Source organism: Pollicipes pollicipes, unplaced genomic scaffold, assembly GCF_011947565.3.
Source record: "Pollicipes pollicipes isolate AB1234 unplaced genomic scaffold, Ppol_2.1 Scaffold_3087;HRSCAF=3621_pilon_pilon_pilon, whole genome shotgun sequence".
NCBI lineage: Eukaryota > Metazoa > Arthropoda > Thecostraca > Pollicipedomorpha > Pollicipedidae > Pollicipes > Pollicipes pollicipes.
Genome location: NW_023596225.1, coordinates 25,137,586 through 25,154,056, shown reverse-complemented (window position 1 = coordinate 25,154,056; position 16,471 = coordinate 25,137,586). Strand labels below are relative to the sequence as shown.

General features: G+C 50.4%; 1 protein-coding gene across 2 annotated transcripts; it reads left to right on the top strand.

Annotated features, from left to right (window-relative positions):
• The first annotated feature begins 148 nt into the window (after positions 1–148).
• On the top strand, positions 149–2,846 carry aln (divergent protein kinase domain 1C). Of its 2 annotated transcripts, none has more exons than XM_037238806.1 (2): positions 149–338; positions 625–2,846. In XM_037238806.1, exons 1-2 carry the CDS (start codon positions 242–244, stop codon positions 1,701–1,703), a joined length of 1,176 nt encoding a protein of 391 aa, XP_037094701.1. In that variant the 5' UTR covers positions 149–241; the 3' UTR covers positions 1,704–2,846. The 2 variants fall into 2 exon arrangements, with proteins under 2 accessions (XP_037094701.1, XP_037094702.1); XM_037238807.1 differs by having other exon boundaries at positions 149–369.
• Positions 2,847–16,471: the final 13,625 nt, after the last annotated feature.

The following is a 16,471-nucleotide window of genomic DNA, read 5'->3' as shown; positions in this document are numbered from 1 at the left end:
ATGTGCTTATCTAAAACTATTTTTGGTTACCAATGTATAGCGAACCTCTTGATAATTCATGACAGACAATCTTGAAGTTCTTACTACGATTATCGCGCACTTGATCAGTTGCGAGGACATTCGTTGGGAGTGGGCTGCGCGTTGCGGCAGGAAGTGGGGGAGGCGGGTCTTGGCGGCAGGTGCGCATGCCGTTTTTGGAATTGGGAAGGAAAGTACGCAGTGATTTTAAAGACAGCAAATAATGCCGAGAAAATCGATGCCTCTCGCGCCGCGAAGACCGACTACGATGAAATCGAACTCAATGGCGTCGAAACTGAACCTTGCGGTTTGGAACCGTTGTAAGAAATCTGCACACGAGTGGATGTCGATGTGAGGATTATTCATTTGGATGAGGAATTAGATTTCAGTTTGCAATGTTGCATAATGGGCTGTTGGCACATGTCCTCATGACTATCAATTAGGTTCCTTGTGCAAGGAAAAATAGTGCACAAGCCAGGGCCTCACTGTTTCATCTGAATTGAACAACTCAAGCACCTTGTGTGGCATCCTAGTTTTTAGTTACTGCATGCCTCACTCAAATAATGATTAACCCATGTCAAACCACCACTTTCTGCCTGCTGATAGGCATAGGCATTGCCTTTATGGCCTCAAGATCATCAAAGTGTTGGCTGGACAATGGTGACAAGGAGATAATATCAATATGTGAAGGCCAAAAACCAGTTGGAAATATGTGTTGCCTTATCTGCCATGCAACCATTGGGGACTGCTTTCCCTTCCATGGGTCAAAGGACCTGGTGAGAAGTGTCACTCTGAATGGTAGCAAAGCCATTCTGAAGATGAAGAATCTGTCCATCTTAAGTGAAGAATATATTCAGTCACTTGTAAGCTTTGAAAAGCATGCTGACCAGCAAGCTGTTTTTGCAAATGCACTGCAAGGTCTTGTTGCCTTTGAAATAGGCAATGATGATAGTATGGATGTGCAGAACCTGCTATGGCCTTGGCAGGACATCGCTGATCTCTTCAATGAATCCAAATGGCTGGAACTGAGGCAAATCCTGTGGTTTGCTCACAATGATGAGTTCAAGTTGATGCAGCTGCACCAGCACCTGTCAGTGTTTCCAGAACTACTGGGCACCTGTGGCAACATGTATGCCGTGCAGCATGTGGCAATCCTGCTAGACAGCCCATTGCTGGACATGCTGCCTGCCTTCATGGACATTTGCCATGCAGCCCGCAGTGTGAGCCGCATCCTACAGTACCTGCGCCGCCTGGTGACTGCCTTCCCAGGTGGCCTGCACCTCTGTGACCTCAAGTGGAGCCACTTTGGTGAGGCCCCAGATGGCCGACTGCGCTTCATTGACCTGGATGCTGCCTTCCTGCCAGCCAAGATGGCCGCTACACAGCGAGCGACTGACTGCCGCGCCGACGCCGACTGTCACTTCTTCGACTGCCGTGGCACGTGCGACCAGCGCCGCGGCCGCTGCCGGCCGCAGGTCAGCGACAACATCAGCAATTTTTGCCGGCAGCTGGTGTGGCCGCGCGCAGCGCTGCTGCCTGGCCGGCTGGGCCTGCTGGGCTGGTTGCTTGACCCCGAGGAGGCGGCGCTGCTGGAGCGGTGCGCCGAGGGCGGCGGCGCGACCCTCGCTAGCCAGGTGCAGGAGCTGCTGGCGGCGCTCGAGGACAGACTCTGCGACGCCGGTTGAGCAGCGGGCCCGGCAATGGCGAGGGCCTGTCGCTGGGGCGATGCCACCGGGCAAGCGGAGTCGTGCTTGGTGCTCGGATGGTCGGCAAGCTGTGATGCGACTTGGCTGAGTATTGTTCTGTGAAGTGCGCTTATGATTACTCGGTACAAATCGTTATGGAGGCATGTTGTGTGCACAGGTATTTGGTTAAACCAATGGACTTCCATTATATTTCATATTTTGATGAGGGACTAGATATTATCTTGATTAGAGAGTCTTCCGAAGTGGTTTGTTTATGGCTGTATGGCTTTTTTGCTTCCATGTAGATTAGGACCATTTCAGCCACCAATGATCACTTCTGAACTTTATGATTAAAGGCGGTGTAGAGTGGTGAAGTGAGACTGCTTGCATATCAGTGTTCTGCTACAGGGCCTTATCCTGCGCAGGGATCCACTTTCGCCCGCGGGAGCTCATGTTGGGTCAGAGGAGGCGCGTCGTAGCCGGCTCGTGGCTGATGCATAGAGCTCGCTCCCGATAGACGGGGCGCTGCGCCGATTCAGGACGAAGCGTGAATGAGGGAAGAAGTATGGTTCCGTTCTTTGAAGAAAAAAAGTTGTCTTGTTATTGCTGCTAGTATCACATTGTTCCCACGCTGCCTATCCAAACAGTCTGCATTATCTTGTGATGCATATTCCACGGTCAAATGAGCTTAAGATGTTTGAGCGAAGTCCCCTTTTTGCACTGAACTGGATGCGCGGTGAATGGTTCATGAATGTTCTGCACCAAAACGAAGACTGGAAATATTTGCAAATTCACGGATGCTCGTTGCGCCTGTCGTGGTACAACGGGCATCACAGTGACAGTGCCTTTTTGGTAATACCTCGTTGGCTACGCGTTAAATGCCCTTCATGTTTGGTTAAAACTGTCGTAAGCTTAGAGCCAAAGCATTCCTGCATTGGAATGCTTGCGCTGGTTGCTCTTGCATTGCGTTGTATGGCACTGTGTCGACGCACAAACTGTGATTACCCTGCTCCGTTTGTATATGTGCCGTTTGGTGTCTGTTGTTTGGCGCTGATGCTGTGCTGTGTCACGGAGGTTGTGGTGATCGGTGATCGAGCCGCCGTGGCTGCGTCGTGGACCAAATACATTTTGTGATATATCTGATCACAAATCTTTGAATTAATCTAGCGGGCCTTTCCAGTGCCGTCTTTGCTCGAACACAGTGCGGGAGAAATAACAAATCTAAGCACGAAGACCACGTCATGTCTCAGATTTTAACGGCAAAGTTGTGCTGGGGATTGGCTGATGCATGGAATCCCCTTGCCACGATGTGAAATCCCTGTGACATGTGGATCACAAGGTATGTCCCGAGGCCCCTTCATATCCTCTTCGTCGGAATGTTCTTAGCGCTGCGGGACATGCAATAAAGTGCGGAATATGCACAACGTATATATTTTCGAGATTACGCGCATTCGTACGATGGAACAGAAAAGAAAACTGGTCTAAGTCAATTAGGAACAGTGTGCTCGTGACCTGGGTTAAAGGTCATCACTTCGGCATCACACAGTGATCGTTCTTAATCTTTGATAGATCGAGTTTCCATAGCAAGAATAATATCCGAGGTTACGAGTATCTAAATAGGCTTCCCATCGCTCAAAGCATGGCCCTTGTCACTCATTTGGCATTCGGATCTCACCTAGATGGAGCGTTTGTCCACCAAGTGGCATGCCACTAGTGCATTTTTGATTATTCAGGTTCCTCTACAAATTGGCAGTAGTAATTTGGTGCGTTGAAGCACCTAGTGCGGGTTAAGGATCAGCTGTGTCTGGTCTATCGGTAGCAATATATATAGCCCGGTCTGTCCGTACTACTTGACGCACGCGTTTGGCGTCACATCGTCAACAAAAATTTGTGAAATATTACCATGTAACATAGTTTTGCATTACAAAAGCTATAAAACGCCGGCACTAAGTGACAATGCTCGTGCAGGCGATGATCCAACAAGCTGTGAGCGAACAATGTTTCTACGCAACGCATCCTAAATTTTACCCAAGACGTTTAGATACCTGATGCACACTGGAAAATAAATAATATCACCCTTTCTCCAATGGCTGTGAACTGGTCTCCTGTTTTTTTTTGTTTTTTTTTTAATCACCCAAACCAATATCCCATCGTTGCTTGACAGCCGATCTGCTTCATTTGAAACAAACTGACATTGTTTTGAGTGCTTGAAATTGTCTCGGCTGTAGCGAATCATGCGGGGGGATTCTCGGTCATGCCCGCGATCTCTGACTTTTTATGATGACCGTCCCGATATTGATGGCCATTTTCTATGTGCAAGGTTCTCACATGTCCTTGACTCGGAGAATGTGCCGTAATAGCACGGGTCAGGCTCTGTCTGGCTTCGGCTCACTTTACTATCCCGGCTCCCGCAATGCCGCCACATGCCGTCTCTCCATGAGATTTACCTCCTAAAGTCACGCTCAGCAAGCGTTCCAAAATCTATGCATTGATGAGTGAAGTCACCGCCCACACGGGGTGGTCAATGTGCCTCCCACGGAGGTTTCCCAGAATATTTTTTCGAAAGGTAGACATAACCGAGCTCAATTTTGTTCCTCTATCAGCAATCACGAGCCTATTTTATATAAACATTAGATATAACGTGGCCTGCGGCGCATCTATCCGCTGCGGGCTACGTACCGCTTTTTCCGGCGTGCGAGAACGGTTTTGTTTGTCACATTAGGCCCGGTCACTCGTTCCTGACACGCGCGCCCGGAACATCAATAGGAGTCAGTCCTTAAAAAAGCCGACCCCGGCAGAGGAATACACAACCACAGTCGCGAATATAGAAACAATCATGGTGGCGGAGACAAATACAGTCGAACGGATATTGGGACGGACAGCGGCGTCGGGAGACCGTATCCGCCCGCGCCGACGGCTGGGCGCTGAGCGTCTTCGCCTCAGCAAAACGTAAGCCCGGCGGGGCATTGCCGACCCTTAGGCGGCTCCCTAATGTCCCGGCCCCTTTATATGCTTTATAACCCTGCGTTGTGTTTGTGTACTCTAAAAAAAGTTCTGCAGTAATGTACAGATTACGTACTCGTATACCATTTCTGATCCGTTGTGTCGTGTGCACTCCTTCCGTATTTGCATCGTAGCATAGAAACCACCATCCTAATTTACAAATATGCCGCTAATTTGCGGTGTTAAATGGAGTGCTTACCCCGCCCCGGGTAATGGTGTTAATAATACACTAACACTACCACATGTCAAACCACATGAGTGGTTTCGGTCTATATGCTTTGGAGTATTTTTAAAGCAAGTTTTGTTATATGCATTGTTAGCTGCATACCACAGCAAAGACAGCGCGTCTGGCCTTTTTGGTTATTTGCGCTTGGCTCCGTTTGGTGCGGTTCTCGTTTTCGAGGTAATTTTGCCGAAGTTCACCTATTTTCTGATGTTTTGATCACGTGACGCACAGAGGAATGCATAAGAATTCGGTTTTCATCGTACTCCTGGAATGCACAGATCTCAGGTATTTAAGAAATAAGATTTCCATGCTGCCTGGTCTAATTTAAGACAAAATTCTGCATGGTTGAAGGTTTTACGACTTGAGTAGGAACGCATCCTTTTGTAATTATGGCCGCGGCCATATTCTGTAGTGGCATATCAGTGTTAATGAGCGATAGCTGTGCATACCTTTACACTGCTGTTCTGCTTCGTGTTACGTTTAGGGTAAAATTTGCCAGGTCATGGTCACTGCACTGGCTGGGCGCGACATCCGTGCGTTGGATTTGGTTCGGAGAGTCAGCGATGACTACGTTCACGATACTAAATCCATGTTCACCATAACACGATGACTCATATCCGCTGAATAGATGGAACGCGGGTGCAGACACGGCTTAGGTGAGCGAAAAAATGGCGAAAAAAGCGAAAGAAAATCATCTCTAACGAAGGCAACGCACGTCGCACCTGGCTTGCCGACTGAATGCATTGTATACTATGCATGGCAAAGGTTTCATTTACGGCATTCTTGCGGAACGGTCTTTACCACGCGCTTGCTGACAGGATGCCCGCCGTAACACGCAGACGTACCGAGGCCTTTGCCGATTTACCGGAACTGGGGTTCAGCCTCAGACTGCCACGCCAACTCAGAGGGGGGCCGTGTACTCGGGGTGAGAAACCGGACCGTAGGGTCTATCTAAACGTAGCCCATCAGCCCACGGCTCTATGGCTGCGGGCGCTGGTTAATCAGCGCCAATGCCGCAGCAGATGCAACGTCAATCCTGGGACAGGGCGATTACTCCCCAGTTGCTGCCATCGCCTGTGAGGGAACAAGTCAAAGACAAGCCTGTCGCAGTCAGGTTGCAACGAATAACCTCTCGCCAAGATTACAAACGTTAGCAGTTTGCCTTACAACCATTCTGGGTTCACTTGTATCTTGATCCAGACTCTTTCTGCTTTCAAGCTATGCCCAACGGAGTTTCTCCAATACTGTGTGCAATAGCTAGTAATGCTGCCCAACACTCGGGCTTGTGAGCAGGACGTCGTCTGTGTGCACGAATACGGGCTCGAAGTCCCCTAGGACCCTCCGCATGACGTAATACAAAAAGTACGATGACTGCATGCACCCAATGAGCATTCGCCGAGGGTAGGACGTTTTTCCCAGCGCGTAAAACGCAACAAATTTGCTCGACTCCTCTGAAAGCTGTAGATTCCAAGGCGAAAGTGTTGAAGCGACGTTCCACCCATGCAGAGAAAAGATAAACTGATCAATTGTGAGGAGGACAAACTGCCTGGGAACTAAAACCCCCAATCGTCAATATGATGCCCTGCATAATCCGAACTCATTATACCAGTTTAGAATCAAAATGATGGGAGAGTTTCAATGGAAGTGTTCCCCTCCTCGAGCGTACCGCACGCCTGTAAGCCATCAAGCTGCGACCTCAATTCGTCTTCACGGCCCCATGGAATTTGGTGTACCAGTATTAAACGAGGCCGGGGGCAGACCCAGGATATCGTCAAGGGGTGGGGGGGGGGGGGGGGCGGGGGCACGCAACATTGTGGATCCTCATAGAGTTTAGCCCCCCCCCCCCAAAAAAAAAGAACTCCGACCATCATAGTTTTTAGTTCTCTCAAGATTCTTAATGTGATGTTTCTGTACGGAAGCCCATTTTACTGTGTACATCCCTAGAAAACAAGTCTTGCCAAATATACACATAATACATATACATGGAGTTTATTCATTTTCTCCAAATCATGGCAAAGTCTATCATTTTGAGACGAAGTTTGGTTGGAAAAATTGGCAAAAGAAGCTGAATTTTGCCGCTAAATACCATTAAAATTAAGCACGAACTTGATTGCTAGCATCTTTGCAGCTAGCCGGCTGGTCGATGTGATCAGCTGCTAGCTGATGACTAATGCAGAGTTTTCTCTTTGTTTGTTATGAAGAATTACAAAATATCCTAGCATTAAAATGTATGATATAAAATGGATAATGATGTTACGCATAGGATGACAAGTATAACAGCTGTCGCAAGTTCGATAACTAACCAAACTATCATACACTACGTTAGCGGCACGTAAAACTGTCTTCAACCATTGCGCGTAAAAATTCATCGGCGCATATCCGACTACTGCTCTGAGGCTGAGGCATCAAAACCAACAGCGACGAAACCTGAGCGATTATGGATCCCGCGGCAGGCCAACAATGAAGCTTCCATCAACTAGTATGGGATCCTCAAGAGCACGCGAAAAGAACGCAAGACCGGAATGTCAGGCCTCTGAACAATCCGGAGTGCCCTGACAGGGTGACATATAGGAGCTCGGCCAGAGCAAAGGGCCCTTTGAGGAAAAGGGCCGGTGATTCGTGAACGCACCCAAGACCAGTGTGCGTGAATGAATGTCCTGTGCGATCAAGGGTGCCCGGGCAGGTTAACGGAAAGGGCCGCGATGGGAGTGAGGGGTTCTCCACAAACGAGATCAATGGGAAACATCCCCAGATGAATATAGACTGTCTCTTTGCGTCGAGTGGCTCAGTGCCTTACCTTTTATTGGTCCCAGCAACAGCACAAGGGCCTCCGAGCAAGTGGAAAGAACCCAACACTATCATTAAGGGCCTCTGAGAAGCTGAGTTTACCGCGACTTATGGGGCCCCAACAAAGGCGTATAAAGCCTTCCGGGCAAATGGGAAGAGTACGTGGAGGGCTCCTGATCGATGAAGAGTGCCGAGGTCTGTTCGTAGAAAGTGTTCAACAGCAACGTAAGGCCCTAAGAGAAAATGCAAAGAGATCAAGGGCAACGTGAAAGGTTCCTTAGCGATCGGGTTGACCCGGCAAGCAGACACATAGGGCTCCATAACAGGCGACGCCTCTGGACAGCGTAACGAGTTTGTCTACTGATTGGCATCATTTTTGCTTGTGATTGTTCTTGGTCGTCTGGATGCCCAAAGACGTCCAATTTTGCTTTGCTTTGTGTTTTAATACTGCGTCCGTTTGCCCGGTCATGGTCCCTTTTAGTGCTCACGGGTCCCCTGGGGCACAAGGAGGAGCACGGTTCCATGTCCTCCTCCCCCCCCCCCCCCTCTGGATCCGCTGCTTGTCCGAGCAGTTTGATAGATGGGGCCCCTACAAGAACGTGGACAAGAGCGTGGTTCTCCCCATTCAAATATGAAGTACTCAAGTCTCATTGTAGATGACTCCCAAACGATCAAGCGTGCCAGAGTCGTTTATCAGAAGGGGCCTCAACAACAGCGTGGGGCCCTCCATTTCAATAAGAAGTACCCAAGACCCAGTGAGGAGGGCCACGAAAGATCGAGTGTACCCGTGCAGGCTATCAGATGGCCTCTGGCAGGCGTGTAAGGCCCTGCATTTAAATAACAAGAGCCAACGTGCAGGACCCCGAACAATCCAGTGTGACCGAGAAGGTGAGCAAATGACCCCCAGCAGGTGCGTATGGTCCTCCAATTAAATAGAAAATAGCCACGAAAACATAGAGGGCCCACAAACGATCAAGTGGGCGGAAGCAGGCTAATAGGCAGGACACGGTCAAGGGCATTGGGCCTTCCATTCAAATAGGAAGCACCCAAGACCCGATGTAAAAGGCCCCCGAACAACCGAGTGTGTCCGAGCAGGCTACCAGACGGCCTCGGCAGGGGGGGGGGGGGGATTGCCCTACATTCAAATATGAAAACCCGATGTGCAGGACCCCGAACAATCCAGTGCATCCGAGCAGGTTAACAGATAAGGGCCCGGCAAGAGCATAGGGCCCTCCATTCAAATAGACGGTACCCAATACCCAATTTGGAGGGCCCCGAGCGGTCGAGTGAGCCCAAGTAGGTTAACAGATGGACCCTTGACAAAAGCGTAGGGCCCCAAGCAAGTGACAGAGCATTAGAAGGGCCCTAGGCCAATGTAGAGGGTCTATGAGCATATCGCGAATGTGCCGGTAGATTTGCAGTGACCAACGTGCGGGACCCCTGAGCAACCAAGAGCACCCCGGCTTGTCAAAGTAAGGGCTTGGCGTGAAAAGCGTTTCGGGTGAATTGAAAGAATCCATGGGAGATCCCTGATTGACCAAGAGTGTCCCGGCACGCTAGCAGGAAGGGCCCCAGCAACAGTGCAGGGCCCTCCGAGCAAATGCAAAGAAATCAAAGGCAACGTAGAAGGCTCCTTAACGACCAGGTTGACCACGCAAGTGGACATATAGCGCCCCCGGAAACAGCGTAGGGCCCCTGGACAGCGTAAGCAGCTTGAGACCTCGCAAAGTGTGTGTTCAACCGACTATGGCCCCCTTCGGAGCCTATGGGCCGCTTCGTGGCCCAAGGGAGGACAATGACCCCGTGCTTTTTCCCTCTGGTCCGCTCCTAACCGAGCGTGTGCTCGCTCTTGCAGCTCTAAGTTTACCCGGCATTGACTTGGAAGAGGGGATCAAATCAGCCCTCTATCCAATATCCGCAAAAATTCAAAAACGTTCGGAGATATCGCTGCGGATTTGCAGTGACTATCACTTGATGAGTTCTACGCCTTTTGTCAAAACAACAATAATGAGACCATAATAAATCAAGCGTGAGTGACGTCAGAGCGACGTCATGTTTGTTCACTTCTTTTACAAAAAGGAAAAGCTAACAAAAAAACACAGCCGTAGATAAATCAACATGCAAGCCGAACGAAAGAAGATACTTCGCATATGTAAGTGACAAATGTGAGCCAATTAGTCCCTCATTCATATGTCTTGTCATTTCGGGGTGTCAATATTGCACGTTGAAAGATAGGCTCAAATGACAAAAATATTTATTAGCAGTAAGTTACTCAATGTTTTTGGTCTCAGACGCAAAAGCCTGGGAACGTGAAAAAAACACGTCCTTGCTACGGCTGTGAAGGATGCCTGTACCAAGTTTCAAGCAATTAATTATCTGTAACAATGACTGAGTCATGGCTTGAAATGCACCGCAACGCATATTGCTCGTGCTCAGATGGGCCCAGGCCCGCGACGGCGGGTGGTCTGGCTCAGGTCTGCCGCCGCGGCACGGTGACGGGGCGGCGGAAGCCGTTTATCAGTTCCGCACGCGGACCGATGAGCACGCGACTGGCGGCGGGGTTGAACGGCATCAGTCTGCGCCGCCGGCAGGACTAAACCGTCGAAAACAACGCAGAAGTCGATCCAAGCGCTTATTCACCGCCGATGGCACCCATTTGACCCTGACCTTAGATGGTTTATGAATAAGTAGCAACTCTAACTCACTTGCCTGATACCCGAAATTGCGGGCAAGCTCCTCCACTTCGCATTTAAATGGTTCAAATATGACGCAAATAAACGGATAAAATAGACACATAGACCAGGGTTTTATATTTTATTTGCACGGCACATCACCTTGGCTCTTGGCCTGGTACGGCGCGAACAGAATTGGATGCCTTCCTATGTGGCCTGCTTGATCAGTGCGTAGTGATTTCACATAATGAAATATGCTTCTGAATGAAATGTTGTGGGTGTGGTCATCTATTCCAAAGTAAGATTTTTAGAATTCGACCTGGACCTGTGACCCTAATACACACTTAAGCTTAAGCTTGTTGTGTGATGATAGACCTTACGCCACATCGCTATCGATTAAGATTTGATTTTTTTTCATTCGGGCCGGCCGTTCTTGAGATAAGTGGGGGGTAAAACCTGCCCCTCCCCCCCCCCCCGTCTAATGGTGGGTCGCTGAGGAGACGTTCAATACCGGGTTTATATCGCCACCGTTTTTCGGCCCATGTCTGCAAAGTCGCAGGAAAAAACCCTCCTGAAATGATCTGAGCAACGACGCCAGTTTGTCTTGCTGAAAGCCAGTGGTAGGGGAGCCAGCTGCAAATTCTGATGACACCTCATTGGTGTTTTTCCAGGACACCGGCCGTCGTCAGCTGACCGCGTTCACTTCTGCTGTGACGTCAACGGCGATTTCCAAGCAGACTCGGGACGACGTACTTCAACAAGCTAAATCCGCTCTGCACAGCCACTGACGCGTCACGTGTGCACGGTGATCAGGCGATCCGATCGGCTACGAATGCACGTTGAGATCTCTGTTGGCGTAAACGATGTTATCATATTGTTGCATATTTCCTATTTTACAAATATTTTTCAAAATGCTTTTCTTAAATTTTTAAAATGCACATCTCTCACACATATACATTCATATCATACACAGTCGCATATTTCATCCGTGCTTGAGCGTTGTCCCCACGAACAAGTACTCTCTCTCACACCCGTCAAAGGCCTTGACCGCCAAGCATGGCTGGCTGCTGGAGACAGACACGGGCCTCCCGACTGGTGTTTACGGAGCAAATTCAACGCTACGTTGTTCTCTGTAAGGAAAACCCTTCCCAAAACCACATTATGCAAAAGGTCATGTGCCACAATGAGCCCAGTCGCAGTTGTCACTCATTTCACCCGCCCCACCTCCCCCCCCCCCGCAACCGATATGTTGAGGGAACAGATACCCAACGCGTTTAGGTGATGACCTGAAACTGACAGCAACCGGGCAGGCGGCTCGAGCTAGACGTTAGGAGCAATCGCACTAAAGACGTGGCTATCAATGAGACGCACGTGACTGCCAGAACCCAAGAGCGCATCGTCTACCAAAAAACCGCTAATATTTACGTGCGTCGTGGGGAGCACTGCCACTCCTTTGCTAGCCTGACCGTTTACCCGTTTGGGCAATGACTAAGTGCCCGAGCCCTGCCGGGACCTCCATCGGGGCTTCCGCCGACGTTCTGCAGTGGATGTGGGAGACCATCCGCCGTCGCCATCTGAAGACGAACCGTCGACATCGCGTCTCGGGCGCCTCCGCCCACCCGGTGGACCAGCGCGGCACGCGCCGCCGTCTGGTCAGCAGCTTGGAAATAGTGATTGGTGGGACTTCCGCTAGGTGACAGCCGACCGCTCCGGCGGCCGCCCAGCCCCGCGACCAGCGCTGTCTGCCGCGCGGTTAGGCGACCGCGAACCGTAACGCTCGTGGCGCCGGTGGTCCCTCGGTGTGGCGAGGTCGGGACCGCGTCGAGACGACGCCGGCGATGACGCGGAGCGTTCACACCGCTCCGTGTGCGCTGATCTATTCTCCAACCAATGCACGTACGGAGAACGGTGCAGCTCCCTTCACAGTGAGCGGGAGATGAGCTCCTCTCACTTCAGCTCGTCGACAGCTGCGTCGGACGATTCCACGCCTTGGCGCGACAGCAACATTTTCTCTTTAGCTGATAGTCTTACCAAAAGATGTCGACACCTTGTAGCTTGGTAGACTGGAGTGCAGGTCTTCCTCACACAACCAGCGTCATCAAAGCACTCTGGGAAAACAGCCCGATCAAGCCGCTTGATGAGATCAAAATAATCCGAAACAGACGTGGTGCCTTCCTGAGCGGCTCTTAGCTGAACGGCTGCCAATTCCGGTCGTCCGGCATCGAACGTTGTCTTATGACGTATCCGTTTGGTCGTTGCTGCCCTCTGCGACCTGCACAGCATGTCCTCAGCACCTTACCATCATGATGTTAGAGAGCTGTTCGGTAGGGATACCGCCCAGTGCCATCAGACGATGGCATTGGCGGATGGAGCCATCGAGTGGCATGGCCCCATAGAGGCATCAAAACTATGTTCAAGTTGTAGGGCGTGACTCCGAAATGCCAAAATGGGTCCTTAAAATTAGATAGTGGGCCCCATTTAAGCCGTAATCAGCCCTTATCAGCCAATAATGGATGGGCCCTTTACAGGCCAGTTGGACTCCATAGAACCAGAATGGCCCCCCTGCAGGACAAAGCATGCCTCCGCAGTCAATAATGGGCCCTCTACAGGCTTGAATGGGCCCACCTCAGGTGAGGATGAGGCACATTCGGGTCATCGACAGGTCAGGATGGACGTTTAAAGGCTTGCGCAATCCCTTTGCAGTTCAGGATCGTTCCTCATCGTAATAGAATGGGCCATCCACAGGCTCTCCAAGTTGGGAGGGGGGGGGGGCCGCCCCCAGCTTTCAAGCTGGACGGGGGAGGGGCGAGCTACCCACCTTGCTCCCGCTCCCCGGTTCTGCGTCCTTGCAGACCCATCTCAGGCCGAGAAGTCGACCAACACAACACGAACCATGGCTGATGCAGAAGTAGTGGGAGTGGGCAGCTCGCTATCCATGGCAAAGAATCCCTTTCCCGATACCGCTGCCACCATGTCACGGCACATTCCGGCTGACTGGTCACGTAGTCCTCATTCACCTGAGCATCACACGCAACCTGAACTGTATTCACACTCCTCACCACGTGCACATTCCCCGCTGATGGCGGCCCCAAGCGCCTCAAGTCATTCTCACTCCGCAGTGGACAGTGGCAGGTCCGGGGCGATAACCGGCATGACAGCCATCGCTCATCCGCGCCGCCCAAGTGCAATTGGGGTCAGTCAACATTAAAAGGTAAGCTTACAAGTTGTGAATGACATAAAACTAAACACCTGCTCTTTGAGATGGTTACATGGCGTGGCAGGCGCGCAACCAGCGTCTTGGCAAAGTCAGCACAGGGTAGACAGGGGGTCCCAAAAAAAGCAAAAAGCGCTGGATATGACCCATTTATAAATGAGCGCATGGTTGTCTTTGCTATTTGCTCATTTTTTCTTCTACAACTGGAATAGAAGCCAAGAATTACCGCGGCATAAATCCCGCCTGAATTTCATAGTCAATAAACCGAAGAAATCAGGCGTTCAACGATTGCATGAAATAAATCGCCGGCGATCTCCATTTTGCAATTGCCTATTGGACTCTTTCTTTTTTATTGGACTCTTTCTAAACCGATGCAGCTCAGAGGCTTTGCCAGAATCTTGATCTGCGCTGAACAGAAGATATTCAGACACCCACCGCGAATGTAGATTGAAATGGGTCAACAGCTTGTGTCAACATGGCCAGGCCTTGTTTTCCCATAAATGTTCAACATTCACTGAGAATCGATTTGTGACACAAATTATTTAGCGTAGTTTTGAACATGCGCGCTCGCAAATCTTCGCAACAAAAAATTGACTCAGGCGTTGCAGTCTCCGTAGGCTGCGTAGCGTCGGCACCACGGCTAATACTAACCCGTTGCCAACGAGTGGGCGCAAATGATGACGTATCCGAAAGAAGTAACTTTTTACGCTTTAGGACATTAAATCGTGCATTTAAAAGGTAATCTGGGCGTATATTTCACAGGTGCGATCTTAAGATTGATGATAAGAACGATGTGGACTTAACAGCACCGTTTTGCGGCGCTGAAACCTGTTGATGGAACTGGAGAGGTAAATGGAGAATTTCTGTTGTTCATGCTGCTTAAGCTGTTAACCTGTTCAGAGAACAACCTCAAAGCTGGAGAAAAATCACACCCAATCTAACGTTTGAACGTCACGAATTAATTTTGGAAGACATTCGGCACCATCATTTCACAATGGTCGCTCTCGCGCACACGGCGCCCGGCCCCTGGTGTTACTTGTAATGGCCTGCACCGTTCGGTTTTACGGAAACTGCTTATCATCAATCGATTCTGCAAAAGAATAAATTTTCTCAGGTAAACGTGAGATAGCCTGGTTCGTTTTCAATCTCATTTCGACGTACTACTCAATATTAATGAGACCGCTTATTTCTTCTCGGGATAGGGGCCCTTTGAAAAGAACACTAGGGGACACATAAATGACCCCTGTCAACGGCTGAAGGGTCATTCTGTCCCACCACAGGGTGTCTTCCAACTGCCACTCTGGGGACACGGGGTGAAATCCCCTGGCCGATCCGGAGGCCATTGGAAGGATATATCATATCACATTGGCCCCATTCCTGGCGCGGGAAGCCTTCTGACCCGCACAGTCAGCCCTCGATCGACGCACGAACCTTCATTGACACAACAACACCACTAATCGCCGCGGATGGTCCCATAATTGGCACATGGACTTCAGTTCGGCTTAACGGACTCATACTGAAATTCGGTTGGTGGGCCTGCCGTTCGGTGCTGCGGGCTCTGCTTGGCACAGGATCATTCCATTATCTCAACATGAGCACTCATCATAAGCTCCAATGTTTCCTAAAAGTGTATATATATATATATATATATATATATATATATATATTCATGCAAATCGCTGACAAAATCCCTGCCGGTCCTGTCGCTGCTTGGGCAAAGGGCCCAAGAGCTCAGATCGAAATGGAACCGACTGTTCGGTGTTGGCGATCCCAGGCCAAAATACCGAAACGCTCTGTCCCAAGGATTCAGATCGCCACAAGAGGCTCTCATACTGACTTTCGGGCCGTTCAGCCTTCCAATCGGCCCTTGATCTTTGATCTCCAGGAACTCCGGCCCCTCTTCGGACCTCTTAAACGCCGCTTCTGGCCAACTCGGGGCCAGTTGCCACCACAGGGCCCCTGATAGCCACTGTAGCCCCTGACCGACACAGAAGCCCTTTAACCCCAAACATTGCAAATTGCGAGATGCGGCCTCGTTCCTGCGTGGAAAATGGGTCCAACGGCTCAGACGGGCATGGATCGGATTGTATGGCTCCGTGTCGAGGCGCTGTGTAATAGGGATAGACAACCATAAAAATATGGCCCAATTAAAAGCCCTTTGACTGATATTTCACGCCACAGCTCCACGAGTGGGGGGCCTGCGCTCAGGGACGGATCCAGAGGGGGGGGGGGGGCACGGGGCCACGCCCCCTGGGGCCCTGGAGGGGCCCATTGGCTCTGAAGGAGCCCCACAGCCGCCGAACAGGTGCAGTTTTTTAAACACAAAACGCAACAAAACTGGGTATCTCTGGACCTCCAGGCGACCAAGAACAGTTATAAGCAAAAGTAAGCGGCCTATGAAAAGTCAAAACAAAATTCAGTGATTGAAAAAGTTGTGAACTGACAATTTTAAGTCTCATTACACTGCCTAGGTGTCCCACTGCCCCACGCTGTTTCCCGGGCACCTATACGTCCACCTATATGTTGCAGGATTGTTACCATCATTAAAGAGCATTTCACGTTTCCCTTCATAGCGTTGCATCTGTTCGGAGGGCCCTGCGCTTTTGTTGGGCCCTTCCTGTTAGCGTGCCGGGGCACTCTTGTCAATTATGGGCCCTTCCACGGATTCTTTCCACTCCCTAGAAAAGCTCTGTGAGCTATAGCCGGAGTCCCGTGTCTTAACCTACCAGGGTATTCTCGGTTGCTCATAGGGCGTTTACGTGGGTCTCGGTTAGCCTGCCGATACACTTGTGATATGGTCATAGGCCCTCTGCATTGGTCTAAGGCGCTTCCAATTATCTGTCTCTTGCTTAGAGCCCTATGCTCC